At 37.4% G+C, this 19847-nt stretch overlaps 1 protein-coding gene across 3 annotated transcripts in view; it reads right to left on the bottom strand.

Moving 5' to 3' along the window:
* Positions 1–15982, bottom strand: part of HAUS6 (HAUS augmin like complex subunit 6) — a 47979-nt gene extending 31997 nt beyond the window's left edge. The window contains exons 1-7 of one of the 3 annotated variants that reach the window (XM_059924664.1): positions 15548–15982; positions 10874–10969; positions 9475–9553; positions 8831–8963; positions 6393–6540; positions 4932–4997; positions 4580–4628 (exon numbers count right to left, since the gene is read on the bottom strand). In XM_059924664.1, coding sequence (XP_059780647.1) covers positions 4580–4628; positions 4932–4997; positions 6393–6540; positions 8831–8963; positions 9475–9553; positions 10874–10969; positions 15548–15675 — 699 coding nt within the window. In that variant the 5' untranslated portion in view covers positions 15676–15982. Of the gene's footprint in view, positions 1–4579; positions 4629–4931; positions 4998–6392; positions 6541–8830; positions 8964–9474; positions 9554–9700; positions 9732–10873; positions 10970–12307; positions 12874–15547 lie in introns of those variants that run through there. The other 2 variants (XM_059924666.1, XM_059924667.1) reach the window with 2 other exon arrangements.
* Positions 15983–19847: the final 3865 nt, after the last annotated feature.

Raw genomic sequence — 19847 nt, 5'->3', positions numbered from 1 at the left:
GGAGAAGAGAGAGAGAAAGGACCAGAGAAAATATTTGAAGAGATTATAGTCGAAAACTTCCCTAACATGGGAAAGGAAATAGCCACCTAAGTCCAGGAAGCGCAGAGAGTCCAATACACGATAAACCCAAGGAGAAACACGCCGAGACACATAGTAAGTAATCAAAGTGGCAAAAAATAAAGACAAAGAAAAATTATTGAAAGCAGCAAGGGAAAAACGACAAATAGCATACAAGGGAACTCCCATAAGGTTAACAGCTGATTTCTCAGCAGAAACTCTGCAAGCCAGAAGGGAGTGGCATGATATACTTAAAGTGATGAAAGGGAAGAACCTACAACCAAGATTACTCTACCCGGCAAGGATCTCATTTAGATTTGATGGAGAAATCAAAAGCTTTACAGACAAGCAAAAGCTAAGAGAATTCAGCACCACCAAACCAGCTCTACAACAAATGCTAAAGGAACTTCTCTAAGTGGGAAACACAAGAGAAGAAAAGGACCTACAAAAACAAACCCAAAACAATTAAGAAAATGGTCACAGGAACGTACATATCGATAATTACCTTAAATGTGAATGGATTAAATGCCCCAACCAAAAGACATAGACTGGCTGAATGGATACAAAAACAAGACCCATATATATGCTGTCTACAAGAGACCCACTTTAGACCTAGGGACACATACAGACTGAAAGTGAGGGGATGGAAAAAGATATTCCATGCAAATGGAAATCAAAAGAAAGCTGGAGTAGCTATACTCATATCAGATAAAATAGACTTTAAAATAAAGAATGTTACAAGAGACAAGGAAGGACACTACATAATGATCAAGGGATCAATCCAAGAAGAAGATATAACAATTATAAATATATATGCACCCAACATAGAAGCACCTCAATACATAAGGCAACTGCTAACAGCTATAAAAGAGGAAATTGACAGTAACACAATCATAGTGGGGGACTTTAACACCTCAATTACACCAATGGACAGACCATCCAAAATGAAAATAAATAAGGAAACAGAAGCTTTAAATGACACAATAGACCAGATAGATTTAATTGATATATATAGGACATTCCATCCAAAAACAGCAGATTACACGTTCTTCTCAAGTGCACACGGAACATTCTCCAGGATAGATCACATCTTGGGTCACAAATCAAGCCTCAGTAAATTTAAGAAAATTGAAATCATATCAAGCATCTTTTCTGACCACAACGCTATGAGATTAGAAATGAGTTACAGGGAAAAAAACATAAAAAACACAAACACATGGAGGCTAAACAATACGTTACTAAATAACCAAGAGATCACTGAAGAAATCAAAGAGGAAATCAAAAAATACCTAGAGACAAATGACAATGAAAACACGACGACCCAAAACCTATGGGATGCAGCAAAAGCAGTTCTAAGAGGGAAGTTTATAGCTATACAAGCCTACCTAAAGAAACAAGAAAAATCTCAAGTAAACTATCTAACCTTACACCTAAAGAAACTAGAGAAAGAAGAACAAACAAAACCCAAAGTTAGCAGAAGGAAAGAAATCATAAAGATCAGAGCAGAAATAAATGAAATAGAAACAAAGAAAACAATAGCAAAGATCAATAAAACTAAAAGTTGGTTCTTTGAGAAGATAAACAAAATTGATAAGCCATTAGCCAGACTCATCAAGAAAGAGAGGGAGAGGACTCAAATCAATAAAATTAGAAATGAAAAAGGAGAAGTTACAACAGACACCGCAGAAATACAAAGCATCCTAAGAGACTACTACAAGCAACTTTATGCCAATAAAATGGACAACCTGGAAGAAATGGACAAATTTTTAGAAAGGTATAACCTTCCAAGACTGAACCAGGAAGAAACAGAAAATATGAACAGACCAATCACAAGGAATGAAATTGAAACTGTGATTAAAAATCTTCCAACAAACAAAAGTCCAGGACCAGATGGCTTCACAGGTGAATTCTATCAAACATTTAGAGAAGAGCTAACACCTATCCTTCTCAAATTCTTCCAAAAAATGGCAGAGGAAGGAACACTCCCAAACTCATTCTATGAGGCCACCATCACCCTGATACCAAAACCAGACAAAGACACTACAAAAAAAGAAAATTACAGACCAATATCACTGATGAATATAGATGCAGAAATCCTCAACAAAATACTAGCAAACAGAATCCAACAACACATTAAAAGGATCATACACCACGATCAAGTGGGATTTATCCCAGGGATGCAAGGATTCTTCAATATACACAATGTGATACACCATATCAACAAATTGAAGAATTTAAACCATACGATCATCTCAATAGATGCAGAAAAAGCTTTTGACAAAATTCAACACCCATTTATGATAAAACTCTCCAGAAAGTGGGCATAGAGGGAACCTACCTCAACATAATAAAGGCCATATATGACAAACCCACAGCAAACATCATTCTCAATGGTGAAAAACTGAACACACTTCCTCTAAGATCAGGAACAAGACAAGGAGGTCCACACTCGCCACTATTATTCAACATAGTTTTGGAAGTCCTAGCTACGGCAATCAGAAAAGAAAAAGAAATAAAAGGAATACAAATTGGAAAAGAAGAAGTAAAACTGTCACTGTTTGCAGATGACATGATACTGCACACAGAAAATCCTAAAGATGCTACCAGAAAACTACTAGAGCTAATCAATGAACTTGGTAAAGTTGCAGGATACAAAATTAATGCACAGAAATCTCTTGCATTCCTACACACTAACAACGAAAGATCAGAAAGAGAAATTAAGGAAACAATCCCATTCACCACTGCAACAAAAAGAATAAAATACCTAGGAATAAATCTACTTTAGAAGGTAAAAGACCTGTACTCAGAGAACTGTAAGACACTGATGAAAAAAAAAAAAAAAAAGAGACTGATGAAAGAAATCAAAGATGACACAAACAGATGGAGAGATATACCATGTTCTTGGATTGGAAGAATCAACATTGTGAAAATGACTATACTACCCAAAGTAATTGACAGATTCAATGCAATCCCTATCAAATTACCAATAGCATTTTTTACAGAATTAGAACAAAAGTTTACAATTTGTATGGAAACACAAAAGACCCCGAATAGCCAAAGCAAACTTGAGAAAGAAAAATGGAGCTGGAAGGATCAGGCTCCCTGACTTCAGACTATACTACAAAGCTACAGTAATCAAGACAATATGGTACTGGCACAAAAACAGAAATATCAATCAATGGAACAGGATAGAAAGCCCATAGATAAACCCACTCACCTACAGTCAACTTATCTATGACAAATGAAGCAAGGATATACAATGGAGAAAAGACAGTCTCTTCAATAAACGGTGCTGGGAAAACTGGACAGCTACATGTAAAAGAATGAAATTAGAACACTCCCTAACACCAAACACAAAAATAAACTCAAAATGGATTAGAGACCTAAACGTAAGACCGGACACTATAAAACTCTTAGAGGAAAACAGAGGAAGAACACTCTTTGACATAAATCACAGCAAGATCTTTTTTGACCCACCTCCTAGAGTAATGGAAATAAAAACAAACAAATGGGACCTAATGAAACGTGAAAGCTTTTGCATAGCAAAGGAAACTATAAACAAGACGAAAAGACAACCCTCAGAATGGGAGAAAATATTTGCAAACGAATTAACGGACAAAGGATTAATCTCCAAAATATATATACAACTCAATATTAAAAAATGCAGCTCAATATTAAAAAAACAAACAACCCAATCAAAAAATGGGCAGAAGACCTAAATAGACATCTCTCCAAAGAAGACATACAGATGGCCAAGAGGCACATGAAAAGCTGCTCAACACCACTAATTATTAGAGAAATGCAAATCAAAACTACAATGAAGTATCACCTCACACCGGTCAGAATGGGCATCATCAGAAAATCTATAAACAATAAGTGCTGGAGAGGGTGTAGAGAAAAGGGAACCCTCTTGCACTGTTGGTGGGAATGTAAATTGATACAGCCACTATGGAGAACAGTATGGAGGTTCCTTAAAAAACTAAAAACAGAATTACCATATGACCCAGCAATCCCACTACTGGGCATATACTCAGAGAAAACCATAATTCAAAAAGACACATGCACCCCAATGTTCACTGCAGCACTATTTACAACAGCCAGGTCATGGAAGCAACCTAAATGCCCATCGACAGACGAATGGATAAAGAAGATGTGGTACATATATACAATGGAGTATTACTCAGCCAAAAAAAGGAACGAAATTGGGTCATTTGTAGAGACGTGGAAGGACCTAGAGACTTTCTTATACAGAGTGAAGTAAGCCAGAAAGAGAAAAACAAATATCATGTATTAACGCATGTATGTGGAATCTAGAAAAATGGTACAGATGAACCAGTATGCAAGGCAGAAATAGAGACACAGATGTAGAGAACAAACATATGGACACCAAGGGGGGAATGGGGTGGGGGGGGCGATGAATTGGGAGATTGGGATTGACATATATACACTATATGTATAAAATACAAAACTAATAAGAACCTGCTGTATAAAAAATAAAATAAAATTCAAAAAAAAGTCTCACCTTTTGAATTTTCTCTTGTATATTACTTTGGTCATCATAGGGTTCCATTCTAGTTAAAAATTAAATAATCTCATTAGTCAATAAAAAAAGCATATGGTAATTTACCATCCAAAAAGCTAATTAATCTGCAAACCCACCCGCTAACAACCATTCCTATTAAAAGCCAAAATAAAATTCAAGCTCAAAGCTATCATAATTTATTAGAACTGGACTAGGAATCAGAATTATGTTCTTGTCCTATTATCAACTAGCTATTGATATGTTATTTTAACTAATCTCAGTTTCCTTACCGGTAACATGCAGGAGGCTAAACTAGTATCTCAAGGAACTTTCAACTCTAAAAGTCACTTACTTTTTTATCTGGTTTTGCTGTCCTATACATTCTGATCTCAAATTTTGTATTTGTTTAACTGATAATCTGCAAGAAAACATAAAAAAATGACAACTGTAAATCTATTACAACTAACTAGTATAGCCTGCTTTGATATTTTCCCTCATTTCATATCTTTGCTCAAGGCCTCTGAGGACTACTCTTCCAAATATACCCAACAGCCAGTCATAAAGGGACTCTGGACTCCCTTTAAGAGTTACAGGAGTTGTCTAACATATAGGCGGCTATTGAAAAGGACCAGGACTTCTTGGCTCATATACTCTCTGACTTCAAGTAAAACTGTTGGAGGTCAGTTAAAGCTACTCCGCTCTCTTATCCTTATCTCACATACCTAGGGGATAATTTTAAATGTTACCTAAAACAGGCAACATTGTAGTTTTAAGGAGATTTCAAAGGATTTTGTAGCTTTTGGAATAGATAACAGCATTTAAAAAGTTATCTTACTATAGTTGCTTATAATTGTAAAAAATTGGACACAATTTATGTCTTGAGAGTAAGAACCTTGCTTGTCTTGTTTAATGTTGTAGGACTAGTGTATAACCAATATCCAGCACATAGAAGTAACTCAAGAAAAAAAAGTGCTGAATAGATATACGTAAATATAAGACAGTATAAAATGGCTAAAGAAACTATGGAATACCTCTTCAACTAAGACACTAAGTAGAAATTAAAAGTAATACATTATGGCAATATGGAAAAATTTATAGAATGAAATATTAAGAGAAAAAAGGATACAAAATAGAATAAGCACTATAATTACAGCTTAAAAATTTATTTCCATGTTTAAAAGAAAAAGCACCTAAAGAAATTGAGTTTTTGAACTAAAATGATATCTTCCTTTTCTCTAAACTTTCATTTACAGTATGCCTAAAGTTTTAAAACATTTTATTCAGAAGTTATCAGGTTTTAAAATGGAAAGATAACAGCCAGGGGGTTTGAGGTAGACATGAATTATTGCCATTGAAAGGATATTGATGAGGGACTTCCCTGGTGGCGCAGTGGTTAAGAATCTGCCTGCCAGTGGAGGGGACACAGGTTCGAGCCCTGGTCCGGGAAGATCCCACATGCCACAGAGCAACTAAGCCCGTGCGCCACAACTACTGAGCCCACGTGCCACAACTACTGAAGCCCGCGCGCCTAGAACCCGTGCTCCGCAACAAGAGAAGCCACCCCAATGAGAAGCCCGTGCACCGCAACGAAGAGTAGCCCCCACTCACCGCAACTAGAGAAAGCCTGCGCACAGCAACGAAGACCCAACACAGTCAAAAATAAATTAATTAAATAAATAAATACTGATGGAATTAAAAAATAAAAAAATAAAGTGCATACATCAATGGGTTAAAAAAAAAAAGAAAGGATATTGATGACATTTGTTCAAAAAGAAAGGAATTTACGTTTTCTAACTTTCAAAGTATTACTTACTGTGCATTTTCCTGGTATTTTCGGGTAACACAATCTTCTCTTTGCAAAATTTGTAAAAATCTGTTACGTGCTACATGGCATCTGGCAATGCACTTGTGCAAATCTTGTGGCTTTAAGTTAAATGTCTCTGTAAAATGTACAGAAGAATCTACACAGAACACAAAATATACAAAACTTAGACTTACAAGCTAATAAATATAAAAATGTGAGATTATTGAGAGATTAACAACCTCATTTAACTAACAACTCCTTAAAAGCTGGTATGCCACATATACAAAAAGATACAACTAATTTCAGCGAAAGCAAGGATGACCTATTTTTAAAGGAGGCAATAAAAAAGGATATCTGAAGTTGAGGTATTTTACATAATTAAAAATTCTCAGAGTCCATGTGCCCAAAGTAATTCTTATTATCACAGCGTGATACATCCATGAACAAATACATCATTACACATAAGCAACTTCTTAACTGATCTTTTAACAACAAAGGAAGAAAATCAATTAAAAGAGATGAGGTGAGATCACATCACCTTCATTGCTGCCATCAGCGTACCTTTCTTCCTAGTAAGACCAACAGGACAAGACAACCAAATAAAACCAATCTCCATTTCTCAAGTAATTCTTGGCTATGTTACTAATGATCAAAGCAGACCCTGAGAACAATCCATCTAAACATTTGACAGGCCAGGTTTTCACTGTAATAAAATGTAATAAATCCTACTTTAAGATGGCAATACAATAAAGATGGATATTCTGGAAAATAGTGACCCCACACCATACTTAACATTGTAAATCCAGGTCCTAGATTACCCACAAAGAAATAACCAAAACTCCTAAATATTTAACAGGGGATGAATTCGCTGGATGTAGAAGTCACCTAGAGACTGAATATGTTGAATGAAACTGCTTTAAATGAGAAATATGACAACCCATGCTTAAAAGCCTTATGTACAATAAACTCTTGCTAAATCCAAATACACATAATTCATATAAAATAGTTTGGGTTACATGTAACTGGAATAAATCATCTAATAGAAAAGCTGGTAAAATGCTTACATTACATTAAATTTAAAATATGTAAATGCTTATAAAGCAAGATCACATGTACATGTTTTAAAAAATCACACACAAAAGATAAACTGGAAAAAAGGTATGTGTTTGGGTGCATATATACATATATATATATGCACACACACACAATATATACTTGAACATACACAAAATGATATATGTATAAAGTTTGTCACTGTAGCATTGTTTTTATAGCAAAAGATTAGGAAAAATGCCAACTGTCAGCAGAACTGATTTCAGAACAAATGTGTGATTAAATACACTGACACATCCATTCAAATATGCAGTTCTTAAGAGAGAGACAGAGTAAGGAAGATCTATGAACTGACATGGGATGATCTCCAATGTACACTGTTGCATAAAAAACACAAGATTCAAAACCAGATGTATGTCACCATTTAGGGTTTAAAAAAAAAGAATATACACACATTTGCTAGTATTATTCATTACAATGGTTGCTTCTGGGAAGGGAAACTAGGTAGTTAGAGATGGAAGACAGACTTTTCACTTTCTGATTTTTGAATCATGAGAATCTATCATTTATTCAAAATAATTAAAACATATAATATGTGCATTAAAAAACAAACAAACAACAACAAAAAACACCTAAAAGAAAACAAACCAAAATGTCAGCAATGGTTGCCTCTAGAAATTGGAAGATGGGATATTATTGCATCAACTTTTCCAGTTTTTACCTCCCATGTTTTATGAGCATAACTCAATTAAACTGAGCAGCAAACTTAGTAAGCTACAAATAGCATTCTTTTAAGTCTTAGCTGAAAAACCCAATATTTTGTTTCTATAATTTAGCAAATAGATCAAATCCCTTTAAAACAGCAATTGTGAACCAAAATATTCCAACACATTGCCAGTAGCCAAAATAAATCTCTAACAAATTCAACACAACATTTAATACAATGAATTATAGGCAAACTATAATCTGCAGGTCTAACCTGGCCCACTGGCTGTTTTTCTGAGGTCAGAAAGCTAGGACTGCTTTCTACATTTTTAAGGGGTTATATTACAAAAAATAAAAATAAAAAAAAACTCACAAACAGGTATATGTGACAGACACTCTTATGTGGTCCACAAAGTATACAATATTTACTGTCAGGCCTCACACAGAAAATGTTTCCCAACCCCTGTATTAGAACATAAGAAAATAATCTGTATTGCTACCTATGTTCATTACAAGAGGATTTCAAACTACAGTTCCAATAAAATATTAACCATTTGCCTTTTGAGGTAAAGTAATATTTTTATCTTATTTCATTTTATTAAAATCTCTTAATGATTCACAAATCATAAAAAAATAATAAAAACTTAAGAATCAAAACAGAAAAAACTCCTACTGTAAGTTTAACTTACTTTTAGAATGGGTTTTTATATAATTTATTGCAACAAATCTTGCAAAGTGATACATCAGATGAATAAACTTAGGACCACCAGGAGAAAGAAATAGTGAACCAACAACTTGAGGGAAGTTACTTCCACATTCAGCCTATGGAAAAAAGAAACAAGATGATTTGAAGATCTTAACAACAACAACCTTTATATTTACATCATACTGTTTTGAAGCATAACAGGGTTTACCAGAATTATTCCATTTGAACCACAAGTTGAATTTTTGAATCCTTCTAAACTCTTGGTGGACTCAGTCACAAAAAGCAATTAAAATTTAAAGCCACAATTATTGATACTATTTAGGGATATAAGCTAAAATAATCTATGGTAAAAAAAATTTTTCTTTAAACAAAAACTGTGATATAGATTCCCAGGAATTCAAAAATCTATTTCTAATGCACTTAGCCAACAAAGCTGGCTTCCCAAAAATATACAGAATCCCAACCAAAAACCACCAGAAAGTATTATCCTGATTAGTATTTCTTGCTTATACTGTTAGCATAAAAGCATTAAAAAGATTTCACCTCTAAAAAAATTAATGTACCTCAATAAAGCCAGAAAAAAATTACCTCTTAAACGTTTGCATCTTTCAGAAAGAAAATACTTACAGAAATCTTTTTTAACCATTCACAGCAATGTTTTCGGAATTCAGTATCACTTTTTTGGTCAAATGGAGGCCAACAAAGTCTTTAAAACAAAAATAAAAATTAGAATTATGAATAAAAAACCAAACTCAGCAAAATTTTAAAACATCAAACTTATCTCCTATACTAGAAATATTAATGCTAAATCAAGGCTAACATTCATAAATTTCAACTAAAGAGAAACACCAACCTGTAAGAAATTAGGTCTTTTTCTTTATGAATATCTATAGGGTTGAATTCAGTTTAGTGCAAATAATCAATGAATATATAAGTTAAATATAGGGATGAATCACTATTAAAATTACTGAAAATCAGCTAAAGAAGACAACACTCTCAATGAATTCACTGGACTAATGCATAAAGATGGTAAAAATAAATTAGGATAATAATGCCTGGGGAAAAAGAGAGAAAAACACATGGTTACACATGAAAAGCACAGAAAGAATGGCATAAGAGATCATGACCCCTAGAGATAACCTATATTACAGTCAGGGGTGCTACTGTTTTGTGGACAAACAAGATATGAAATTATTAAAAATTCAGTTTCAGTCAAAAATAATGAACTTTAAAATTTGCCTATTGCTTTCACCTTATAATGTTTTGTCTAAATTTTTATTCTAAGGCAATTATTTGATTAGGGTCCCATTTTTTTTTGTATTTCTATAGCATAACATACATGCTATATTCATAGAAAAATATTAAGTATGCAAAGAAAAAAAGACTAAAAAGCTGGAATGTCAACAGTGATATTCTCTAGTTGGGTTTGGGAATAATTTTTACTTCCTTCTTTAACTTTTTCTGTATTTGCCGAACTGGTTAAAGTAAGCTGTATTTTGTTTATAATCTAGAAAAAAAATCAAAAAATCTATTTTTATGTGAGCAGAGGAAGCCCTATACCTTAATGATAGGGATTTCGAAAATACGTTTCAAATACACCTGTTCTCCTGGTCACTCATAACTTTAACTGCAGGCAAAATATTAAAAATAAATTATCACAAATAAAAACAATGCCCTAAACAATGGACTTACTATATAAGAGGATGAGGGCACAATATAAATATTAAAACAAATTTGAACACTTTTTCTTATAGACAAAACCCAAATCACATGCAAAATAACTCAGAACCAAGGCTAGTGAATATTCACATTTTTATATTTTTATTTTAATTTACAATAATTTTACAAAACAAAAATCACTCAGATTTATAAAGGGTAAGTACTAAATTTGTAAGACTCAAGCCTAATTTTTATAACATCCATTCAAAATAATAGTTGAAGTCCAAAGTTGAAATTCTGGCTTATATAAAGTCATAATCCCTTTTTAAATCCCTTACAAAAAGAAAATGAAATAACTTTTACTCACTTGAAAACTTCTTTAGTGAGAGACTGGTCAAGCGTTTGAAACAAAAAATAAGAAACTATCTGAAAGGCATCACGGTTCAACTTGTCAAACATGTTCCTAATGGTTTAAAAAGAAATAGAAGCAGGAAAAAAAAAAAAAGAAGAAAAGAAAAAGGTTAATAAAACTAAGCATCATCAAAAGCTGTGTAAGAGTCTGACCCATTAATATTTTTCATTCTGTTCAAGAGGTCAAGGCAAATCAATTTTTCTAATTCATGTATATATTTATAAACAATTAAACACATACAAGTTTTTGTTTTCATTCTGAAAATGTAGATCGAATAGAAGAAAACTAGTAGAACTTGGCTTTACCGCAATGAAAACATTCTACAAAAAGAAAAGGAAAGCCTAATCAGGTAGAGAGAAAACCATGGCCTAAGATATGGTGAAAATGATGATACACACCAACATTTTCTGACAATAAAAACAGCTAAATACTTATTGAGTTTATTATTTATCAGATATTATTTTAATTAAGCCTTTTACAAGCAGCAACTCATCTAATCTTCATTGCAATCATATGAAGTTAATACCTGTGCTTGCAGCTTTAACATGAAGTATTTTATCTAATCCCAACATTAGAAAGCAGTTTGATTATCCTCATAATACAGATGACATGACAAATAGATCTGAGTACTCCCGTGAACACATAAAGCTATTTTCCTGAAATAAGCTTTTTTGAGTTGGAAAAAAAGAGTTAACATTAAAATTCCCATGCTTATACTTTTGTCAAACTCTTTTATCCTTGGAATGTTTCTATTCCTCAACAAATACAAATGAAGTTCCTACCTCCTTATCATCTCTCAAACCTGTTATTTTTTTCATATAGTATACTGTTCTCTTCAACACTTCTAATTTTTAAAAAGATATTTGTTAAAGGTTTGCTCACCCACTGGACTGAAATTTTATACGGGAAAAGTTTACATTTGCTCTGTTCACCACTGTATACCCAGGTCCAATACTGTGCTCAATTAATATCTGTTGAATAAACAAATGAATGGGGGGGCTGAGAGTGCCTTCTGCTTTGCTCCGGGCAACTGAAGGCCTAGTAGAGCCTGGGCTGATTCCATGGAGGGGGCTGCTTATGACCTTAAGGGTTGGTGTGCTAGAGAGAACTGCAAGTACCTCCACGCTCCTCCACATTTAAAAATGCAGCTGGAAATTAATGGACGGAACAATCTGATTCAACAAAAGACTGCTGCAGCCATGTTCGCCGAGCAGATGCAGTTTATGCTCCAAAATGCTCAAATGTCATCACTTACTTCTTTTCCTGTGACTCCATCCCTGGCAGCTAATCCTGCCATGGCTTTCAATCCCTACTTACCACATCCTGGGATGGGCCTGGTTCCTGCCGAACTTTTACCAAATGCACCTGTGCTGATTTCTGGAAACCCACCTCGCCCACTGCCAGGAGCTGCTGGTCCAAAACCGATGTGTTCAGATAAACTGGAGGTATTTGTGCAGAAAATATATAAATCTCTATAGGGCAGATATTAACCTTATGCATAAACATTCTTAGAGCCCAGTGTTTTGAATGCTTTAAATAAGTACATCTGAATTTTAAGCTTATGGAATATAACCTCAGAAAAATGTTAGACAATTTACTACTGCAATTTTACCCTGTTATAAAGTGCACGGTTGTACAGTAGGTCAAACAATATCTTAGTCTACCCAGCCACAGACCGTGCATCTCCTTTGCTATGGCACAGAAAGTCTGGTGGGAATGCTCCTTTTAGCCAGCCTCCAGCTTTGCAGAATGGGATTACTGTGTTCGTTGATGAGTCTCTACTTTCTAGAATAATCAAAAAGTCAGCTCTATTGGCAGCTCCTTAAATGCCTTGCCATGTATTGAACTGGAATCTGTACATGTCCTTTAGTCATGGTCCACAAGTCTGCTTGTAAAAAGCACATTGTGGGACTTCCCTGGTGGCACAGTGGTTAAGAATCCGCCTGCCAATGCAGGGGACATGGGTTCGAGCCCTGGTCCAGGAAGATCCCACATGCCGCGGAGCAACTAAGCCCAGGAGCCACAACTACTGAAGCCCGCGTGCCTAGAGCCCGTGCTCTGCAACAAGAGAGGCCGCTGCAATGAGACACCCACGCACCGCAACGAAGAGTAGCCACCACTCGCCGCAACTAGAGAAAGCCTGCTCGCAGCAACAAAGACCCAACGCAGCCAAAAATAAATAGATAAACACACACACACACACACACACACATTGCTGTGTGATAAAGACACATCTTGGACCCTAACAAAATAACCCCCTCTTGCAAATTTAGCTAATTACACTTCAGGCTGTGTATCAAGTGGAGGATTAAAAACTGGTTTTCAGCAATACTTGCATTTCAATGTAAGGAAAGCAGGCAAAGTCTTCCTTTGGGAAGACTGGATTTTTTCTTCCTTGGAATAGAAATTTTGTTTAGGTTTATATCTCATAGTGAATATGGCTCGACATTATCCTTCAGCTTTTAAAATTTTTCCTAAATAGATGACAAAAGAATGTATACTGTTGCTCTTATACATTCACTGGCAAAATAAATAAAAGCGAATCACCTTCCAAGCAAAAAAAACAAAACACAAAAAAACGAAAAAACAAAAAAACCCCACAAATGAATGAATGACCTTTCCTTTCCATTCCTACTGACTCCTTAGTTTAGGTCTACCTAACTGCAAAGCCCTGATTCCCCCTCTAATCCATTCTCTGTAATACAACCAGAATGATTTTTCCAAAATGCAAATCTTTTGGGCAAATGCCTAGGAATGGAATTGCTGGATCATATGTTAAATGTACATTTAACTTTATAAGAAAAGTGGCTACACAATTACATGCTCACAGAAACTAGAAACACATAGAACTGCACACCAAAAAGAATGAATTCTAACATATGTAAACATAAGTGAATCAAAAAATTTTTTTAATTTTGAAGTAAATTTGATGCCACATTCATGCTTAAAGCATTTTAAAGGGGACATCTGTTTTAGTATATCCCTCCCACTAACGAACTGAGACAACTCTAAAGACATGGGGCAGGGGGGGAGGGGGGCGGGGGGGGAATCTATGAAAATGTTTAAAAAAAAAAAATATCATCACTGAACCAGAACTTGGCAGATTTTATTTAATTTTCAAAGGCAGAAAGAAGACTGCAATTGAATAAGCCAGAGCAGAGAAAACTAAGATTGCCAAAACAATAGAGACGATGCAGTGGCAATGGGAACCATCCTCAGGGGAGGCCTGGGAGAAGCTTTAAGCTTCTCTGCCATACGGGGGGCATCAAATCATGTGAGATAGGTGGCGCATTTATTAATACATAATCATAACCTGATAAATGCTACCCACTGGTTGTCAATTTTTATTTATTTATTTATTTATGCCTGTGTTGGGTCTTCGTTTCTGTGCGAGGGCTTTCTCTAGCTGCGGCGAGCGGGGGCCACTCTTCATCGCGGTGCGCGGGCCTCTCACTATCGCGGCCTCTCTTGTTGCGGAGCACAGGCTCCAGACGCCAAGGCTCAGCAGCCGTGGCTCACGGGCCCAGCTGCTCCGCGGCATGTGGCATCTTCCCGGACCAGGGCTCGAACCCGTGTCCCCTGCATTAGCAGGCAGATTCTCAACCACTGCGCCACCAGGGAAGCCCAGACTGGTTGTCAATTTTTAGACTAGACTTCTAGACAAAACCTTTCTACATGTAAATAGTAGTAACTTCCAAACAAATAGTTACCAAACAAAACTTAATTACAGCTCTAAACCTTAACAGTAAAACAGTTCTAATACAGCTGAAAAAAGTCAAGAGGGAGAAAGCAGAGGAGGGTAGGTAAGTGTAGGCGCGCTAATTATCGTATAAAGAATAGCGGCCTTCACTGTGAAATTACATCGTGGGGAATCCAGAGATCCTTTTGAGACTGATACATCAAGAAACACAGGTCTAAGCACATTATTTAAATACTGCCACAAGAAAAACGGAAATAACGTAATTACAAAAGTCAAGAAGATTGAGAACAGGAGATAGCCTATGTATCCCAAATTTTCCTTGGCCTATAGTGGGCAAGATAATAGAGACTGTCTAAAGTTGATAAGTTAAGACATAGAAATATAAACAAAGCATTAAGTTCTATGATGAGATCTGTAACATCTGTAGCAAAGCAGGAAGAGGCTTTTTTTTTAACTTTTCATCCTAATACCACTCTCTACTAGTTTTTGGCTAACTGTGGCAGGCTTCAGCCTGCTATTTCAGTTAGTGAAAATTATAAACTAAAGATCAACTACCTTGAAAGTCTCCCTCGAGTCCTAAAGGCGTTTGCACCTAACGGAAGGCGTTCCCGAGTCCCTCCATTACCAAGCCGCCACCTCTCCCTCGACTTCACAGACCATCCGGCTTCACTACCAAAGCAGGAATAAGCCGCCCCTTCAGTTTCGCCCCAACTGCAGACTCTACTCCCCTAAAAAGCGCTCCCGGCAAGGTCCCGTAACAGTCTCTTGCCACTCGGCTAGCTGCCACTGGGAGCAGGAACTTTGCAGCCAGTGCCGGGACACAGTAACCGACTACTGAATTCATCAACCGACGAGGTCCGCAACAAGGCGGGTCACGCCAGCACGGCCAGGCTCAGACTCCCCCGCCCCGCCGGCCCCGGCCTCCTTACACTCCGAGGTGCGTGTGCGACACGATCTTTCCACCGGCTACGGTCGCCGAGCCCGGCTCGAAGCCGAGCGCCTGCAGATACATCCAGAGATGCTCCTTCTCGAAAGAAGGGACCCAGGCCGAACTCATCTTCGCGGTAGGCAGGGCCCGGCAAAGGAAGAAAACGCAGGCTCCAGCGACTGAGAGGGCCCCTCAGGCTTTTTGCCTACGGGCAGACTGAGATGGCGGCGGCCCCTCCATTGCCACCGCCTGATCCTCTCTCGCCCGGAACCATTTCGCCTCAAATGGCCTCAAATGCCTCAAATGGCCTCAAATGCCTCAATTGGCCTGAGACTCTAAAGTCTCAGGGAAATAGAGCCTCTAACAGTAGTACGGCACAGCGGCCAAAGCACAGTCACCACAAACCAAGCGTCCCGCGCTTCCGGAAAAGCGGCTTGCGCCGGCGCCGCCCGGCTTCCGGGGAAGGAGGGGCTTCTTTAGAGGACCGTGTCTCCCGCCACGCAATGCACCCTTGCCTCGGTCTTTTCCGGTCAAGACCAGCCGAGAACCTACAAGACCCACAAGGCTTTGCGAGGCTGGCGAACTTCCTGGTGATTGCGGGCTTTTGGTGGCGTCCTGCGGCTTCGCGTTTTCTGATCCTTTTTTTCTGATCTTTGTGGTTCCTTTTGCTCGTATATGCCTATTACGTCAGATAAAAGCCATAAGCTGGTCACTGTAGTAGAAAAAGCATTGGATTTCCTCAGCTGTTCTCACTACGTGTGTAACCCTGAGCAAGTCGCGTAACTTCTGAGCCTGGGATCTATTATGAGTAAAATCTTGTTTGCCCTCAAGTGCTGAATGTTCCTTTCATCTCCTTGCTTTAAGAAATCTGGCTCTCCCCTACGCATACACCTTTCTCTTGCAACCCTGTCAGTTGATGACTGCTTTCTCCTCCGCATGCCATATACAGCAGAACCTGGAAATGGGGTGGAGAGCCTACTTATTTCTCATTAACACTTTAGGCAAGTATTGCCTCACTAAAACCACCAGCTCATTTGAAAAGTATGCTGTCACCCACAAGTCTTCCTTGTGGAGGTCAAGTTTAAGATCTCCAGGTTGCTGGACCTCATTCTGAGATTTAGCCCTTAATTCTCTGTCTCTCCCAACATCACTCCTGGAATAATTTTTGATGATTTCAATATCCATGTAGGTAATCTTTCCAATGCCCTGGCCTCTCAGTTCCTCGAACTCTTCTCAGCATCCTGGCCCCTTTCTGTCTTTGCCAGATTTATCTGGCAGAATCCAAATGGCTATTATGTCAATTCTCTGCCTACTCCGTACCTGCAGCTTAGCAGCTAAATGCAATTATGATGCCTGGCATTACCCAAAATTAATGACAACTGAAATAGACTCTTAGGCCTGCCCTCTCCACCCTATTTCCCCCAAATCTCACTCTCCATACAATTACATGTATATTCTTCCCTCCTTTAAACTTCCAATACCCCCTTCTTCCTCCTCACTCTCAATGATGTCCTTTGTTCTTAACTGATAGATGCTTCCAAAAAAGAACCTCCATCAACAGTTTACCAACCTGCCTATATCTTTGCCCATATAGTCTTCCTTGTCTTTTGGTAATCCGGGTGAATCAGGTTGTGCCTACCTAAGACCAGTCCTCTCACACATTCGATGGACTGTATTCCCTTTCTCACACACAAGGAGTTTGCTCCAGCATTTGTCCTCTACTCTCTCCTGCAGCATCATCAGTTCTTCCCATGTATATAAACATGATGTAATATCTTCCATCATTAAAAAAAAAATCCTTTGACCCCAATGCCTTTCTAGCTATCAGTCCATTTCTCTTCATAGCAAAACTTCTCCAAAAAAGTTATCTATATCCACCTCACTGCTAGTGGTAACTTTCCAAAGCCACTTGAATCAATTAGTGTTCTTTGGTTGCAAGCAGCAAAACTGACTCTGAAGGAGTTTTATCGGATGGTCCTGAATAGCATAAATAAAGAACGGAAAGGCCAGATAATAAAGCTCAGGAAACAGCAGGCCCATGTGCCACGCCACTCAAGATTTATACCCCAGGCACTCCAACTTACTTTTTAAAAATAGCTTAATGTATCATTATAAGTGAACATCATCATAACTATCACCCAGAACAAGAAATAAAAGTTCTCCATCCATTCCAGAAACCTCTCTTTTCCCGAAAAATAACCACCATCCTCACTTTTATAATAACAACTTCCGGGACTTCCCTGGTGGCGCAGTGGTTAAGAATCTGCCTGCCGATGCAGGGGACATGGGTTTGATCCCTGGTCCAGGAAGATCGCACATGCCTCAGAGCAACTAAGCCCGTGCACCACAACTACTGAGCCTGAGCTCTAGAACCCACAAGCCACAACTACTGAGCCCGCGTGCCACAACTACTGAAGCCCGCACATCACAACTACTGAAGCCCGCGCACCTAGAGCTCGTGCTCTGCAACAAATGAAGCCACCGCAATGAGAAGCCCACACACTGCAATGAAGAGTAACCCCTACTCACTGCAGCTAGAGAAAGCCCATGCGCAGCAACAAAGACCCAACACAGCCAAAAATAAATAAATAAATAAATTTATATTGAAAAAATAATAATAACTTCCTTGCCTTGTCTTGTAGTTTGATCACCCAAGTATGCTTCCCTAGACACTATAGTTTAGTCTTGCTTTTTTTTTTTTCTTTTTTTGCTCTTGCCTCTTTTTTTATTTTTTTTTTAGTCTTTCCTGGGTTTGTTTGTTTGTTTTAAGTTTTTATTGGAGTATAGTTGATTTACAATGTTGTGTTAGTTTCAAGTGTACAGCAAAGTGATTCAGTTAGACACATACATATAGCCACTTTTTTTTTTTTAACTCTTTTCTCATTTAGGCCATTACAGAGTATTGAGTAGAGTTCCCTGTGCTGTACAACAGGTTCTTATTATTATCTATTTTATATATAGTAGTGTCTATATGTCAATCCCAATCCCCCAATTTATCCCTTCCCACGACCCCTAGTAACCATAAGTTTGTTTTCTACATCTGTGATTCTACTTCTGTTTTGTAAATAAGTGCATTTGTACCCTTCTTTTTAGATTCCACATATAAGCGATATCATATGATATTTGTCTTTCTGTGTCTGACTTACTTCACTCAGTATGACAATCTCTAGGTCCATCCATGTTGCTGCAAAAGGCATTATTTTGTTCTTTTTTATGGCTGAGTAATATTCCATTGTATATATGTACCATATCTTCTTTATCCATTCCTCTGTTGATGGACATTTAGGTTGCTTCCATGTCCTGGCTACTGTAAATAGTGCTGCAATAAACATTGGGGTGCATGTATCTTTTTGTGTTTTTTTAATAATATAATTTAATTACACATTTTTCTCATTCCCCCTCCCCTTTTTCTTACAATTAATCTGTTGAAGAACCAGGGCTATTTGACCTGAATAATGTCTCCTGGTCTGAGTTTCACTGATTGCATCCTCATGGTACAGTTCAACATGTTCCACTGTCCCTGTCCTCTGTACTTTGTTCAAATTGGCACCTGGATCCAGAGGATTGATTGGACTCATGTATGATCACTTTGGCAAGATTAGATGATGGTTGGTACATGCTTTTTCATCAGGAAATATGTAATATCTCTGTTTATGCCATTGACAAGCAAAAATGCTAAGTGCTTAGATCCATTATTCACAGGTGATTGCAAAATGTTGAAATTCTCATTTATCATTTGTTATGGGCTGAATGTTTGTGTCCCCCCAGCCAAATTCATATGTTGAAACCCTATTGCTCAATGTGATGGTATTAGAAGGTTGGGTCTTTGGGAGGTAATTAGGATTAGATGCAGTCATAAGAGTGAAGCCCTCACGCATAGAACTATAAGAGTCACAAGAGGGTTTGCTTCCTCTCTCTGCTCTTTTCCATGTGATGATACAAAGAGAAGTCAACTCTCTGCAACCCAGAAGGGGGCCCTCACCAAAATCTGACTCTGCTGGCACTGGCACCCTGATCTCAGACTTCCAGCCTCCAGAACTGTGAGAAATAAATGTTTGTTGTTTAAACCACTCAGTCTAAGGTAATTGGTTAGAGCAGTCCTAACTGACTGAGATATCATGTCTTTTTCATTTGTCAGAAGGAATACTTTTATGAGAGAGGTTTTCCCTCATTTACTATTTGTTTACCTAGTGATGAAGACATAAAGAAGGATAAATTATTTTTTAATTTTTTTTGCCTCACCATGTGCAGCTTGCAGGATCTTAGTTCCTGGAACCTGCACCCCCTTCAGTGGAAGTACA

This window comes from Balaenoptera ricei, chromosome 6 (assembly GCF_028023285.1).
Source record: "Balaenoptera ricei isolate mBalRic1 chromosome 6, mBalRic1.hap2, whole genome shotgun sequence".
Taxonomy (NCBI): domain Eukaryota; kingdom Metazoa; phylum Chordata; class Mammalia; order Artiodactyla; family Balaenopteridae; genus Balaenoptera; species Balaenoptera ricei.
The sequence above is the reverse complement of the archived record's forward strand: the minus strand, read 5'-3'. Positions and strand labels throughout refer to the sequence as shown.